Genomic DNA, 15,483 nt, shown 5'->3' on the forward strand with positions numbered 1-15,483 from the left:
AATTTCTATATGAATAGCATTCTGTTATTTAAAATATATATATGGTTTGGGGAGCTAATCGTTCTGTGACCTTGCCCAACTGTGTTACATCAACAATGTATGGGGGAATATTAGGGAGAACAAAGAGTTGTCTCTAAAATTTATTTATTTTATTTTATTTAGATTTTCACACACACCTTTCTGAGTCATTGAAAGACAGACAGACAGGCTGGCAGCAGCTGGCTGAGACAAAGAACTCTCTCATACGTAAGGTTTTTGTCTTGCTTAACCTATATTCCCTATAAACGTAGAGTCTGGCTAGTTTGCTTCTGCAGTGATTAGCCTAGATGTGTTTATATTATGCTTATCAAATATTTTATTTGTGGGATTTTTCTGTGTTTTCTACTGTCTAGTAAATAAACCTGGCTTTTATTCAGATAACTGCAATCTATTAACTGATTCTTAAGCTGGGGTATTTGTTACTGGACTCCTAAGAGAGGAGTGGGTGGTGAAGGAACTGCAATTCCCCTGAGCCAACCAGAGACCTGGCATAGGCCAGCCATGGGCACAAGGATTGCTGAATAATGTGAGGGATGCCAGGGCTGGTTATACACAGACCTAAGGACAGGCACCATAATATCTATACCAGTCATTTATTTACAAAGGTGGCTGCATATATTTTTGCTCATTAGTGGAAGTTTGCATGTACTGTAGATACTGCTTCAGAGATGTTGCAGTCTGCCTTTTTTAATGAGAGATTTTGTGATACCTCTGTTCATCTTTTGCCTTGACGGAATTTTTTTATCTAAACCAGTTTCAAATCCAGACAGTAGCTCTTAGTGCAACGTTAAGCTTTTTATCTTATATATCCTATATAACAGAATCAGAATTTTTGTAAAGAATTACCTCAGTGACAGACGAGTTTTGTTAAAGTACATAACTGCAACATTCCTCCTCACCCCCACAGCAAGATAGATAAAATCACTTGGCAAAAGGGAGGAGTGTGAAAAAAATAATGTGGCATACTTCTTTTATGAACAGAAAATTTTAATTGTTGATTAAACATATGAAGATCTTAGCTTCTTGGTGTGATTTTCTATCTAAATAAAGATTCAATAAACTCCTTTCCCCGATATCTCTTAAATACTAAGCATTGTTTTCATTCATTGGATATGTCCAGTTGCATTAACCTTAGATCTTAGTCAATATGTTCCATTGTGCCCTTACTAATTTCCCAGGAGCCATTTCTGATAAAGCCTTATGCCCTCAAGGCTGCAATTTCTGTTTTATATTTGACTGTTCAGATGAAAGATGCTTCCTATTACACTATTCTGCTTTCCTTGTCTTACAGCCATCATCATCTTTGTGATGTGTGTTTGGTTAGGCCCTTATTTAGCAAAGCATTTAAGCATGTTCCCAAGGGCTTTGCTGAATCAGAGCTCTAAAAAGAAATAATAACCTAAATTCTGTTCTTTAAACATTTGATAGTGATGTTTTTCTTTTTGTTTTTCTGATGTACTCCCTTCTGTAACATTCATTTGATTATCCCTGGAGTCTTGCAAACAACTTTATATATGGATAGGTTGTGCTATGCAGACAAATCTAGAAGAAATAATAGACTGATCGAGAACTCCAGGATATGGTCCTACTTTGTTTAGCCTATCTAGGGCCAGATCATGTCAAATGCTGAATACTACTGACTCCTACAAATTCTGGCGTGACTTCAACCTTCTTTGTAGTCAGTGGGAGTTGAGGTGCTCCACAAGTCTTGGGATACTTACAGAATCTCATAGTATCAGGCTCTTAAAAATCAGTCCAGATTTACAGTGAGAGAGAATTTGTTAGCCACAGGAATTACATTCCCATGATAGAGGTCTATGATACAGAAATCAGGCCCAGTGTGTAGCTAGTAGCTACTTTAAAAAAAGATAAATTGTATAAAGATTAGAAGTGATCTGCTATATCTGTCTGCATTTCTGAAGTGCCCATGACCAAAGTATTGTGGCTAGTGATCTAGCTATCCATGAAATCAAGGGAGTTACACTAACAGTGAGTTTGGCCGAAACAATATATCACTGAATTGCAACACTAATAGCAGCAATATTTGAGTGCGTCCTTCAGAATCCCTTGATGCCTATCTTAGGGGCTCTCTGCAAGGCCTTTCTCTCTGGGTCACTTCATCTATGAACACTGTATTCTTCCTATCCTTTTCTTTTCAAAAATGTGTTTTGTTGCTCATTTTGTTTAGCTTTCCCTAAGAGCCTGACCCCACGTCCCACTGGAAATAGTTGGATTTATATATTGTTTTATATTGTGCTGCATCCCATGCATTCAGTGATGTAGAAATGAATGAAATAGTATCCAGTGGTAAATATTAATAATAAATATATAGTCTGTTTTTACAGCAGTTTTCATTCTTATTTATGGTTCTGCTGTAACTGGGGAAAAATTATAAAAATATAAACACATGGCAAAGAAATGGAAAGAAAGTAATCATCTCTTGGGGACTTTTCTGCATATGGAATCATTTCTACATATAGGGTTTGGCATAGCTTTGTAGAAGAATGTATTGCATATTGTGTACTGTAATTGTTACAAGAAAAGAGTGAGCTTATACATACGTATGTTGTCACTGGTAACAGTGCTAGCTTAATCTATTATGTTTATAATTCAGAGAAGGAATTAGGACCAAGGCCCAGCTTTATCTCTACTTTAAAAAAAAAACCAAAATGCCATGGGGTCTTTAACATCCATCTGATACTGCCAAAAACTGACAGCACCAACACTTGGTTTCAAGTGTTTTCTGGATGAGGATACATCCAAATAGTGCTGTAACCCTATTAGGGCACATGGTCTATTAGCTGTACAGGAGCCTTCGTTTTAGCGTGAGTAAAGTCCTCAGTTTTTCATTTGAGAGGTGTCCAGTTCATACGTGTGCTTGCTAAGTGCATGAATTGTTTGCAATATACTAACTAAATGTGTGATACTCTGATACATTCAGTATGTGCCAAGGAACAAGATGTAATCACTGCTCACCAAAACATTCAGCAAGAGATAATTAGAGGAAGGGCAGCTAACTGCTGAGCCTAGATACTGTAGCGATGGGCACTTTGGAAATGTAGTTAGAAAGATATAATTCAGACCTGCCTTACAGATGAGAGTGCAGTAGCATGTTTGGTCAGAAATGTTCATACTGAGCTTTATTTTATAAGATTCTGAGCACCCTAAGTTGTCAGTGTGCTCCATGGTCCATGCTCAGAATCTGGCTGGACTGAGCCCATGAAGATCACCCCAAGTCTTTCACATTTTCTGCCTATCAAAAAACAGATTATTGTAGTTTTAAAACTAACTAGGGTGACCAGTTGTCCCTATTTTATAGGGACAGTCCCGATATTCAGGGCTTTGTTTTATTATGGCACCTATTACCCGTCACTTCCTGTCCCAATTTTTCATACTTGCTATGTGGTCACCCTAAAAATAACTCACCGAAGCATTCGTCTTGAGGATCATGCTGGTGGCAATGTATGTGCTCTCACTCCACATGCCTGGCCCCCAGTATGTGGAACTTGCTGCCTGTGGATGATCTGTCTCATCCCCTCCCATTTTTAAAGAAACTAATGAAGGTACTTCTTTTTTTTAGAGGTTGTCCACTTCCTCAATAGGGCTGTCCTTTCTAATGATGCTTCATGGTTTTAGCATTTTAGTCCTTTTGTTTTTAATGTATTCTGTTTGTACTGTTTTATTTTGTGTATTGTCATATTTTAGTTATGTATGCCAATATTTAGCACCATGACCATCTTTTTTATTATTATTTATTATTAAATTGTTATAGCCTTGAAATGTCAGGGAGGCATTCAGATCTGATATGTGTTTGCAGGGTTATGAAACTAGCATAACAGATTTTATTCTCCCAATACTTTCTTCTTTTTACCCAAAGCCCAGTGACACAGTATGGCCAAAACCATTACTTATCTATCAGGCTGATATGCAATTTATATTTATCAATTTTGAATATGGTGAAGTTGCTTAAAGCTCTCCTCCATGTTTGAACCATGTAACCCAACCTCTCACAATATCAGGTTAATTTTTAGATAAGCATTATGTTCTTGAATAATTTCTCAGTTATGTTAGGCCAGTACTTCTTCCCCTGCTCTCCAGGAATTCCACAGGAAAAAGAGGACATGTGGTGTTAGGATAAAAGAACACATAGTGATAGTGACTTAGGCTGCAGTCAGATGTGTGTGCTGACTCCTGCATTGGTGCCGAGCCCCACTGACTTCAGTGGGACTCTGTATAATCATAAGAGTCTAGCCATGTGGCTGAGATTGCAGGATCGGGGCATTATTAAGTAATCAAACCATCATCAAACTATCCTTATTCAGCAAAACACTTAATTCTATGATAGTTTCTTGATTTATTTTGATAAATCATAGTGTTTGAATTTAAGGGGTCTTTTTCTACCCCTTAAAAAGCTTTCTTAACAACCCATGGCTGGCTCATGACAGCTGACTTTGGCTCACTGGACTCAGGTTAAGGAGCTGGTTAATTACAGTATAGATATTTGGGCGTGGGCTGCAGCCTGGGTTCTACGACCCTGTGAGGTGGGAGGGTCCCAGACCTCAGCCTGAGCTCAAAAGTCTATATTACCATTAAACAGTCCCTGAGCCTGAGCCCCATGACCCTGAGTCAGCTGGTGGAAGCCAGCCATGAGTTTTTAATTGCAGTGGAGATATACCCTGAGTTCTTGTGTGATGCTATGCAAATCACTTAAATCAGACATTTCAAAGGTGGTCACTAATTGTTTCTTCATTTTCTGGGTACCTGACTTGAATCCTAGTGTCTGATTTGCACTCATAGCTGAAACTGAAGTCAACAAGAGCTATGCTTTAAACATAGGAAGTGCTTAGTATAGTGCTAAGTATTCTGGAAAATCGGGTCCTAAATGTCTCAAAATTAATCTCACTAATCCTAATTTAGTGGATTCGTTTTACTTTAATCTTACAGTGCCTCAGTTCCTGATCTACAATGTGGGGGATAATAATACCCTCTCCCCACACAGGGATGTTGTGAAAATAAATTTGTAAACATTTTTGAGTCACTCAGAGGCCAAAAGCCCACAAGGATAGTATTCTTGTGTCTTCAGAGCAGGGCTTGAATAGTGTGCAGTAAATAAGGTCTGAGGCCATACATTTTTCAATGAGAAGAAAAAAAAATGTTGAATAGTTGGTCATTTAACTGAGCACCATCCTATACTGTGTACTGAAGGTGGCCAGGGATCCGTTGGACAAAATAATATGTGATCATGTAATTAAAAACTGTAGCAAAATACATATGTACTGGGAGGTACATTAAGTTTGCACAGGAAACCTTAATTATAGCATTTCCTAACTTCCAAGCACTTAACTATGCAACATTAATGTTCTTTTGGGACATGACTTTTGTGTGTGTAATGCACACACATTTTGTACACTGCAAATATATAACTCAAGACAATGGAATGGACTCCAGAATGTTCGTGGTGTTCTGTAGCACCCTTCTAGTGCTGATAGGTTTTTTAATAGTGATGATTAATTGTGTGTGTGTGTATAAATATATGTATATGTAATATATATAACCCCCACAACAAGTTTTCTTCAATAAATATCTATAGACGCAGTTGTAGTTTCTGATTTACAAATCAAAAATAATTTACTTAAACTAGTTTCAGTGTAATTACTTTTTGAGTTGTTAAATTTGGGATCTGGGGAATTGGTATGGGTCTCTAATTTCTATAGCATGACATTTAAAATAACAAACTCATTTCCAGTAATCTTCAGAAACAAATATGTTCCATTATTGTTGTAAATTATATTTACATACACTGGACACAATGCACCCTGTTGTGACTTCATTGAAGTCTCTCTTCCATTAAAGTCAATGGAGTTACACAAGGGATGAAATTGATCCTCTTTATTTTACTGTGGATTTGAAATATTTCAGTTGCATTGTCCTAGCACAGGTTTAAAAAAAAAACAGAAACTCTTATAAAGTAGATAAGCAAAAATGTATTTATATCCTGGGGTGTTAGCATTGATTTCTATAGTAGCCAGCTTCAGATGTAACAATTACTTTTCTCAGAACATGCTGTTTTACCCAGAAATCATCCACTAGAGCATGTAAACTGCATAGCAAAATTTATATGCTTAAAAAATAAAAATTGTGAGAATGGAAGAAATTCTGAAAAAAAAATCCTTACAGATTGGGTACTAGAAACAAACAAATTGATGACAGTATCAGGTTAATCCCAAGGGCAGATTTAATCTTTGTTATGGAATTTGTATCTTGAAAACACCATATTCAAGCTAACAAATTTGCAAACTTTATTTGAGAAACAAAACAGATTGCGTGTTGCAAGACAGAGTTGCTGGCAAAATACTCTATCGTGTTAGATTTATACAAACCTATCTCCTGTGTATTGCACCATGTCCTAGAAAACTGGAAACCATGAAAAGAAGTGCTCATATTTTAAGGAACTCAGTGACAGCTGATAAAAAAAAAAACAAACATTTTCTGTGGCACTTTTTACATAAAGCTTCCACCTTAAAGAAACTGATTTGATGGAATAGGTGGTAATTTTTAACACAAGCAGTGACAAAATAAACACCATCTGTTAGTGTTGACTTATTCCACAGTATTCTCATGCTGGGTGTCTTTATTTCACTTTTTTTCAGCAATAGTTAATGACACATTTGGTATGCAGTGAAGGTGCATTTGGGGTGATTAAATGTGGACATACGTTTAGACAGAGTGCTCACAGAACAGTTTTTCAAGACATTCAGGGACAATACTAAGCAACCAGAAGAGAATGTTTTTAAAATGTCCCCATGTTATATTTCCTTCTTATTATATAGCATGCAGTATGCAAACAAAGAATAGATTAAATGTTCAGAGTTGATCGGGTCCTCCCCTTTCTCTGTGTCTTTCTATGCCACATTTGATGATATAATCTTATCTTTGATTTTCAGAGTCGATCCTCTGTGCCTGTCATTCATATGGTAAACAATAGGATTTTTCAGGGTGTACCAAGATGGCCTGTCTTTCCAGTTACAATAACATATTTTCTGTAGTATAAAGGAAATTGTGAGCTAAACCATGTGAAGAATTCTATATATATATATATATATATATATATATTCTATATATAAGAATTCTATATATTCTCTGAGAAATGGAATAAAATGTAGAGCTCTCAGGCAGAAAGTATTACCCTTTACTTCTCTAATTCTTGAGTTAAGGTGTAGGGACTTAGCAAGACCACAGTGCCCGGACATTGTACTGGGGAGGAAAAGCATACATCAGAAAGACCTATTGATAAGGCAGTAAGCCACAAACTGGAGAGAAGGACAGAGATTACAGCCTTATTCAAAGTGCTTCCTTGCTGAAACTGTCTTGATGTTTTAAAATAATGGGATACACATTAATAACTATATTATAGTAGACTATCTGTTATTATAATATCCAGAAAATATCAAATGAATTAATCATGATTAATACCAAACTCATTCATGATGTCTAATCTCTCACTTTAAATAATTATTTTGAACCTTAAAGATTTATTAAAAACAAACAAACTTTTTCCATATGCTTTTCACCAGTGAGTTGCTAGGGGCTCATGTGAACTCATCATTAACAGAATTCACCTTTTGAGCTCTGTGAGAGGGAATCTTACCTTCTGTATCGGGTGGAGTAAATCACTAGCCCTTTTATTTCTGAAGTTCTCCTAGATCATTAATGAATATATTGAACAAAACCAGCCCCAGGACTGACCATGGGGCCCTCCGCTTGATACCAGCTGCCAACTAGACATGGAGCCATTGATCACTACCTGTTGAGCCCAACAATCTAGCCAGCTTTCTATCCACCTTATAGTCCATTCACCCAGCCCATACTTGTTTAACTTGCTGGCAAGAATACTGTGAGAGACTGTGTCAAAAGCTTTGCTAAAGTCAAGGAATAATACGGCCACTGCTTTCCCCTCATCCACAGAGCCTGTTATCTCGTCACAGAAGGCAATTAGGTTAGTCAGGCATGACTTGCTCTTTGTGAATCCATGCTGACTGCTCCTGATCATTTTCCTCTCCTCTAAGAGCTTCAGAATTGATTCCTTGAGGAATTGCTCATGATTTTTCCAGGGACTGAGGTGAGGCTGACTGGCCTGTAGTTCCCTGGATCCTCCTCCTTCCCTCTTTTAAAGATGGGCACTACATTAGCCTTTTTCCAGTCGTCAGGGACATCCCCCGATCACCATGAGTTTTCAAAGATAATTACCAATGGCTCTGCAATCACATCCGCCAACTCCTTTAGCACTCTCGGATGCAGCGCATCTGGCCCCTTGGATTTGTGCTCGTCCAGCTTTTCTAAATAGTCCCGAACCACTTCTTTCTTCACAGAGGGCTGGTCACCTCCTCTCCATGCTGTGCTGCCCAGTGCAGTAGTCTGGGAGCTGACCTTGTTCGTGAAGACAGAGGCAAAAAAAGCATTGAGTACATTAGCTTTTTCCACATCCTCTGTCACTAGGTTGCCTCCCTCATTCTGTAAGGGTCCCATACTTTCCTTGACTTTCTTCTTGTTGCTAACATACCTGAAAAAACGCTTCTTGTTACTTTTCACATCTCTTACAAGCTTCAACTGCAAGTGTGATTTGGCCTTCCTGATTTCACTCCTGCATGCCTGAGCAATATTTTTATACTCCTTCCTGGTCATTTGTCCAATCTTCCACTTCTTGTAAGCTTCTTTTTTGTGTTTAAGATCAGCAAGGATTTCACTGTTAAATCAAGCTGGTTGCCCGCCATATTTACTAATCTTTCTACACAACGGGATGGTTTGTCCCTGTAAACTCAATAAGGATTCTTTAAAATACAGCCAGCTCTCCTGGACTCCTTTCCCCCTCATGTTATTTTCCCAGTTCCCTGAGGGAGTCAAAGTCTGCTTTTCTGAAGTCCAGGGTCAGTATTCTGCTGCTCTCCTTTCTTCCTTGTGTCAGGATCCTGAACTTGACCATCTCATGGTCACTGCCTCCTAGGTTCCCATCTACTTTTGCTTCCCTTACTATTTCTTTCTGGTTTGTGAGCAGCAGGTCAAGAAAAGCTCTGCCCCTACTTGGTTCCTCCAGCACTTGCACCAGGAAATTGTTCCCTCCACTTTCCAAAAACTTCCTGGATTGTCCGTGCACCGCTGTATTGCTCTCCCAGCAGGTATCAGGGTGATTGAAGTCTCCCACGAGAACCAGGGCCTGCGATCTAGTAACTTCCTGGAGTTGCCGGAAGAAAGCCTCGTCTACTTCATCCTCCTGCTCCAGTGGTCTGTAGCAGACTCCCACCACGACATCACCCTTGTTGCTCACACTTCTAAATCCAGAGACAACTAAATCTAAATCTTAATCCAGAGACACTCAGGTTTTTCTGCAGTTTCATATCAGAGCTCTGAGCAGTCATACTGCTCTCTTACATACAATGCAACTCCCCCACCTTTTCTGCCCTGCCTGTCCTTCCTGAAAAATTTATATCATCCATGTCAGTACTCCAGTCATGTGAGTTATCCCACCAAGTCTCTGTTATTCCAATCACATCATAATTCCTTGACTATGCCAGGACTTACAGTTCTCCCTGCTTGTTTCCCAGGCTTCTTGTATTTGTGTATAGGCACTTGAGATAACTTGCTGTTCGTCCGTCTTTCTAAGTATGAGGCAGGAGTCCTCCCCTCTCGCACTCTCCTTCTCATGCTTCCTTCCGGTATCCCACTTCCCCACTTACCTCAGGGCTTTGGTCTCCTTTCCCCGGTGAATCTAGTTTAAAGCCCTCCTCACTAGGTTAGCCAGCCTGCTTGTGAAGATGCTCTTCCCTGTCTTTGTTAGGTGGAGCCCGTCTCTGCCTAGCACTCCTCCTTCTTGGAACACCATCCCATGGTCAAAGAATCCAAAACCTTCTCTCCGACACTATATGCATAGCCATTCGTTGACTTCCGTGATTCGATGTGTGTTCTAGCAGTGTACCAGAAGGTGAGGTGTCAGAGTCAAGCTACTGCCGAACTTCATCCTGCTACTTCCTATTAGTGTCTGCTGCTTGCTCAGAATCTGAAGAGCTGGTACTGGGAGGAGCCTGTACCCAACCCACTCTCCAGCCTAGGAGATGAATTCCTCTATTCTGGAGTCCCTGTCATTGGATGATTTTAAGAATAGATTATACAGACACTTGTTAGGGATGGTCTAAGTATACTTAATCCTGCCTCAGTGCAGTGAGTCCCAACCAACTCTATATTTCTATAATTCTATGCGTCTCCAAGTCAGCTACTTGCCCATCTCAAAAGCAAATAAGATCCATTACCTAGTTGACCACCAAACCCAACAGACAAACCTCAACACAGCCAATGACCACAGGATGACTTTCCTCACACCATTATGGCCAGGAAAGGTGACAGGACCGACCATCCATCCACCTGTTGCTACAGGAGGAATGGCTGCTTGTTAAGGAAGCCAACTAGAGTAGCATCACTATGATACTGAGGAGAAGGAAGCATAGTGAGGAAAGGGCGTACTGGACCAGAGTATAAGGGACGGGAACTGATGATGGTTTGGGGGCAGTGAATAGTGAAAAAATAGTATTCTACCTCAAGAATGTAGTATGGAATGTAGGTGGAGCAAATTTGAGGGAGCTCCATTTTTAAATGATCTGTTTCTTTGGTTGGAGAGGGGGTGGGCTTAAAGCTGCTTCTACTTGTCTCCCCCTCCCCCCCTTTACTTTGTGCCTGGAAATCACTAAGATGAGTGATATGCTTTGGATGGCTAGGTGAATGGATTCCACCACCTCAAAATCTTGTGTCAGAACTGGGGCCTTGCATTGCAAGAACCTCTGGCCAAAGGCCATGGTGTTGGTTTTTTCCCTTTTGTTTTTATGGAGCGCTTATGAGCACTCAGTAAATTAATACTACCGCTGCCAATGATAATGGTGTTCTAAGAAGGCAGGGGTTGCAGAACAAAAGGTTCTTGCATCAAAAGTGGTACAATTGTGTGGAAAAACACAGAGGGGGCTGGTGTTAAATAAGATTACATCTATTAGGTACAGTCAGAAGGAGATAAGTCCATTTATTATGGAGGGCATTTTTTCATAGTAAGTTGGTCTTTAAAGCAGGTAATTTGATTATCAGTTTTATACCTAGCCTATTATATAACTTGTTTGCCCAACTGTTGTGGCAAACAAAGTCTAATTCATGATGTCATACCTTAACTAAATAATACCTGGTAGCAGAGTTTGATGAAAAGTGGGAAAAGTTTACCTTGTCTTTTTCAGTATTTTTTTTTTGTAATTACAAATTTTGACTAGCTCCACTTGATGTTGAATATCTCTTATGAAAGGGTTAGCTGCTTTTCATTGGTTGTGTGCAGAAACAATATAAATCCGAGCATTTCATCTGATTTACAACTAAGAGGAACATTCCCCTTTTGATTTGCACCCACAACTCCCATTATGACTAATGCATGTCAGTCCCTTGATGATTCTTCAAGGTCCTGAGCTACTATGAGAACTGAGGATACTTCACAGGATCAGGCCTTTGTAGAGTTTCTAGAAATAATTATGCATGAGACTGATTTTCAATAGAAGATTTTATGGTTTACTCAGAGAGAGGAAAAAGAAAAGGAGTACTTGTGGCACCTTAGAGACTAACAAATTTATTAGAGCATAAGCTTTCGTGAGCTACAGCTCACTTCATCGGATGCATTTGGTGGAAAAAACAGAGGAGAGATTTATATACACACACACAGAGAACATGAAACAATGGGTTTATCATACACACTGTAAGGAGAGTGATCACTTAAGATAAGCCATCACCAGCAGCAGGGGGGAAAGGAGGAAAACCTTTCATGGTGACAAGCAAGGTAGGCTAATTCCAGCAGTTAACAAGAATATCAGAGGAACAGTGGGGGGTGGGGTGGGAGGGAGAAATACCATGGGGAAATAGTTTTACTTTGTGTAATGACTCATCCATTCCCAGTCTCTATTCAAGCCTAAGTTAATGGTATCCAGTTTGCAAATTAATTCCAATTCAGCAGTCTCTCCTTGGAGTCTGTTTTTGAAGCTTTTTTGTTGAAGTATAGCCACTCTTAGGTCTGTGATCGAGAGTGACCAGAGAGATTGAAGTGTTCTCCAACTGGTTTTTGAATGTTATACTCACCAGCAACCACACACCACACAACAGAACCACTAACCCAGGAACCTATCCTTGCAACAAAGCCCGTTGCCAACTCTGTCCACATATCTATTCAGGGGATACCATCATAGGGCCTAATCACATCAGCCACACTATCAGAGGCTCGTTCACCTGCGAATCTACCAATGTGATATATGCCATCATGTGCCCGCAATGCCCCTCTGCCATGTACATTGGCCAAACTGGACAGTCTCTACGTAAAAGAATGAATGGACACAAATCAGACGTCAAGAATTATAACATTCAAAAACCAGTTGGAGAACACTTCAATCTCTCTGGTCACTCGATCACAGACCTAAGAGTGGCTATACTTCAACAAAAAAGCTTCAAAAACAGACTCCAAGGAGAGACTGCTGAATTGGAATTAATTTGCAAACTGGATACGATTAACTTAGGCTTGAATAGAGACTGGAATGGATGAGTCATTACACAAAGTAAAACTATTTCCCCATGGTATTTCTCCCTCCCCCCCCCCACTGTTCCTCTGATATTCTTGTTAACTGCTGGAATTAGCCTATCTTGCTTGTCACCATGAAAGGTTTTCCTCCTTCCCCCCCCCCTGCTGCTGGTGATGGCTTATCTTAAGTGATCACTCTCCTTACAGTGTGTATGATAAACCCATTGTTTCATGTTCTCTCTGTGTGTATATAAATCTCTCCTCTGTTTTTTCCACCAAATGCATCTGATGAAGTGAGCTGTAGCTCACGAAAGCTTATGCTCTAATAAATTTGTTAGTCTCTAAGGTGCCACAAGTACTCCTTTTCTTTTTGCGAATACAGACTAACACGGCTGCTACTCTGAAACCTGTCAGAGAGAGGAAGTAAATGAGTTGATGGACTTGCAACTGTACAAGCAGGAAATGATCAAGAATGACTGTGAAGAGCTCTCATTTTGTGTTCCTGGGATCAGGCAACACTGTAAGCTTCCTTTATGTTGAACTTCACAATATTAAGCCCAAGCAGTATAATCACTGGTTATCTTACAAAACCTCACTTTCACCTCAGGGTCAAACTACTTTCCAGAGTGTCTCTCTCTGCTCTCTGAGTGAGCTCAACTCTCATCCCATCTGTAAATCTGAGTCTGTCAGGATAGGCCCAGAATCAAATGTTGGAAGGCTGTTTAAGGGAATATGTTGAAAGATGCTATCTGTTGCAACTGCAGAAGAGAACTGAGTTATAGTCTTCTAGGCCTTTAGACAGGGCCAGCCTAGGCCTGTATGATGGCTAGCATTGCATAGATATAAAGAACCTTCCCTCTCAACTCCACTATCTTTGTGCAGGAGCCACCCACAACCCCAGTCCTTACCCTGGGAAGATAGGTGTTGGTTCCATTGCTTCAGTCCCTCAGAGATGGAGATGCAGGACATCTAGTGTCACTGCCTAGTTCAGAGAAGAGTGAACCCTATGCTTTGTGAGAAAGTGTTGCAATTCCCACTGAGGCACATCCTCCCCCAGGCAGTCAGTCAAAATACCTCCTGAGAGTCTGTAGATGGGGAGTACCCCTTCCTGCATCCCTTGAATACAGTTTATGGATTAATAGCTGCAATATAGCCGATAGTGCACATTGTAGATAAGAGGAAACTGTTTAGAGAATGTAAAGTGAATGGGGGTATCCAGTAATGCTGCTCTGTATGTTTAAATTTAGACTCTAGAGGCACAGAGAATTAATGTTGATACCAGATTCATAGTCATCTAGGGGAATAATATGAATATGGACATCTTTAATGCATTCCCAAACCTTGTCTTAAAAAAAAAAGTGAGTTGCTAATGAGGGTTGACAGTGGGGTTCTGCAGGATCACAGATATACCCAAATATCTTTGTAGCTGGGTAGACTTTAATAAATCCAAATAACTTGGTATCAATATTTGTGGATTTTTGAGATCAAAATTAAAGTCAGAACTGATTTTCTCAGGGTATTTTTATTGTCCTGTAACTGAAAATAACTTGAACTCACATTAATTAAGTCTCACAAATGACTTCCTGAGCCATTAAAAAAAATCATGGAAAACATAAACACTAACACAAATAAATAAAAATGCAAGCCAGCACTCACACCTCTAGTTGTTGGATAAACTCATTAACAGCTGGTTTTCTATTTATCAAAAATGATTGTCTTCCCTAATTTTGGTCAGGAGTATCAACTGTTTCATGTGAAACAATAGAAATAGAAAACCAGGTGGAAAGAAGGCTATATATGAGATACCTGTATTTCAGAATTTTTTTTTAAAAGTATAGGTAAGCAAACATTTTCTTATATATATAAACCTCTTATATATATATATATATATAAACTTTTTATATATAAACCTCATATCTGTTAGTCTAAGCTATTACACCACACTTATTACCATGGAATCTTAAATACCTTGTTTCCTTTGACCTCCCCTTGCACCTTTGTAGAAATTAATCACTCCATTATTCAATTTAATGGATTGTTAGTGGGTGAAGTGTAAGCTAATCTATACGTCCACGTGCTGAAGAGTAGACAAATATTTTTCCATTTGAAGTTGCAGAGGTTACAGTGATATTTCTGATGCATATATGGATATATGGCCTAAAACAGAGCCTGTTAAAATCAAATGAAGTATCAGTAGATAGTGGGTCAAGCTCCTAATTTGTAGGAGCAATACTGGTAGAATTGGTAAAATCTTTTAAAAATAAAACCACAGTACCTTTAGTTTTTTTGGGGTATTTAATATCTTTTTCCAGTTTGGTTAGTAATGATGTAAATATACTGACTAAAGTTGGAGAAAAGCACAAGTCTGCTTATAGAATATATGGATGGTTTCACTGAGTGTTATTAATATGTCTTAATTACTCAGGTAGTAAAAACATCCCAATAGATCAGACAGACTAGGCTCATCAGATTTCTATTTTCACAGACCAGAGCACATATTAAACAACAATTGGTATGAAATGAAGCTCAATTGTAGGTGTATGTATAATGTATATATTAGATATTAATCGATTTTGAGTTCATCCCATTTCCTTTAGCAATGAGCATGATATGCTGCTTTGCATAAGTTTAATAGTTATATTAGATACCTTTTTGGCTTGTCCTAACCTGTATAAACATTGAATTTATGAATTATCAAAACCACTCTGAAAGATAGCCTCATGTATTATGTGTATTATCATTTTATGTTAATTTGAAACATTTTTCAACTTGCTCTTCATGAAATTAGGATAGAGGATCATTTATTTATTCATATCCATTATGTACTTTCTGAAACTTGAATAAGAGGATAGAAAAGGGGGAAC

At 38.9% G+C, this 15,483-nt stretch overlaps 1 protein-coding gene across 7 annotated transcripts in view; it reads left to right on the forward strand.

The window, feature by feature from the left end:
- TENM2 (teneurin transmembrane protein 2) overlaps positions 1 to 15,483 on the forward strand; it is a 963,219-nt gene that overhangs the window by 467,646 nt on the left and 480,090 nt on the right. For 5 of the 7 annotated variants that reach the window (XM_038413789.2, XM_043490999.1, XM_043491001.1 and 2 more), the window contains one exon: positions 163 to 246. The exons of the other annotated variants lie outside the window; for them this stretch is intronic. In XM_038413789.2, coding sequence (XP_038269717.1) covers positions 163 to 246 — 84 coding nt within the window. The remainder of the gene's footprint in view (positions 1 to 162; positions 247 to 15,483) is intronic. 7 annotated transcript variants of the gene reach the window in all.

Source organism: Dermochelys coriacea, chromosome 8, assembly GCF_009764565.3.
Source record: "Dermochelys coriacea isolate rDerCor1 chromosome 8, rDerCor1.pri.v4, whole genome shotgun sequence".
NCBI lineage: Eukaryota > Metazoa > Chordata > Testudines > Dermochelyidae > Dermochelys > Dermochelys coriacea.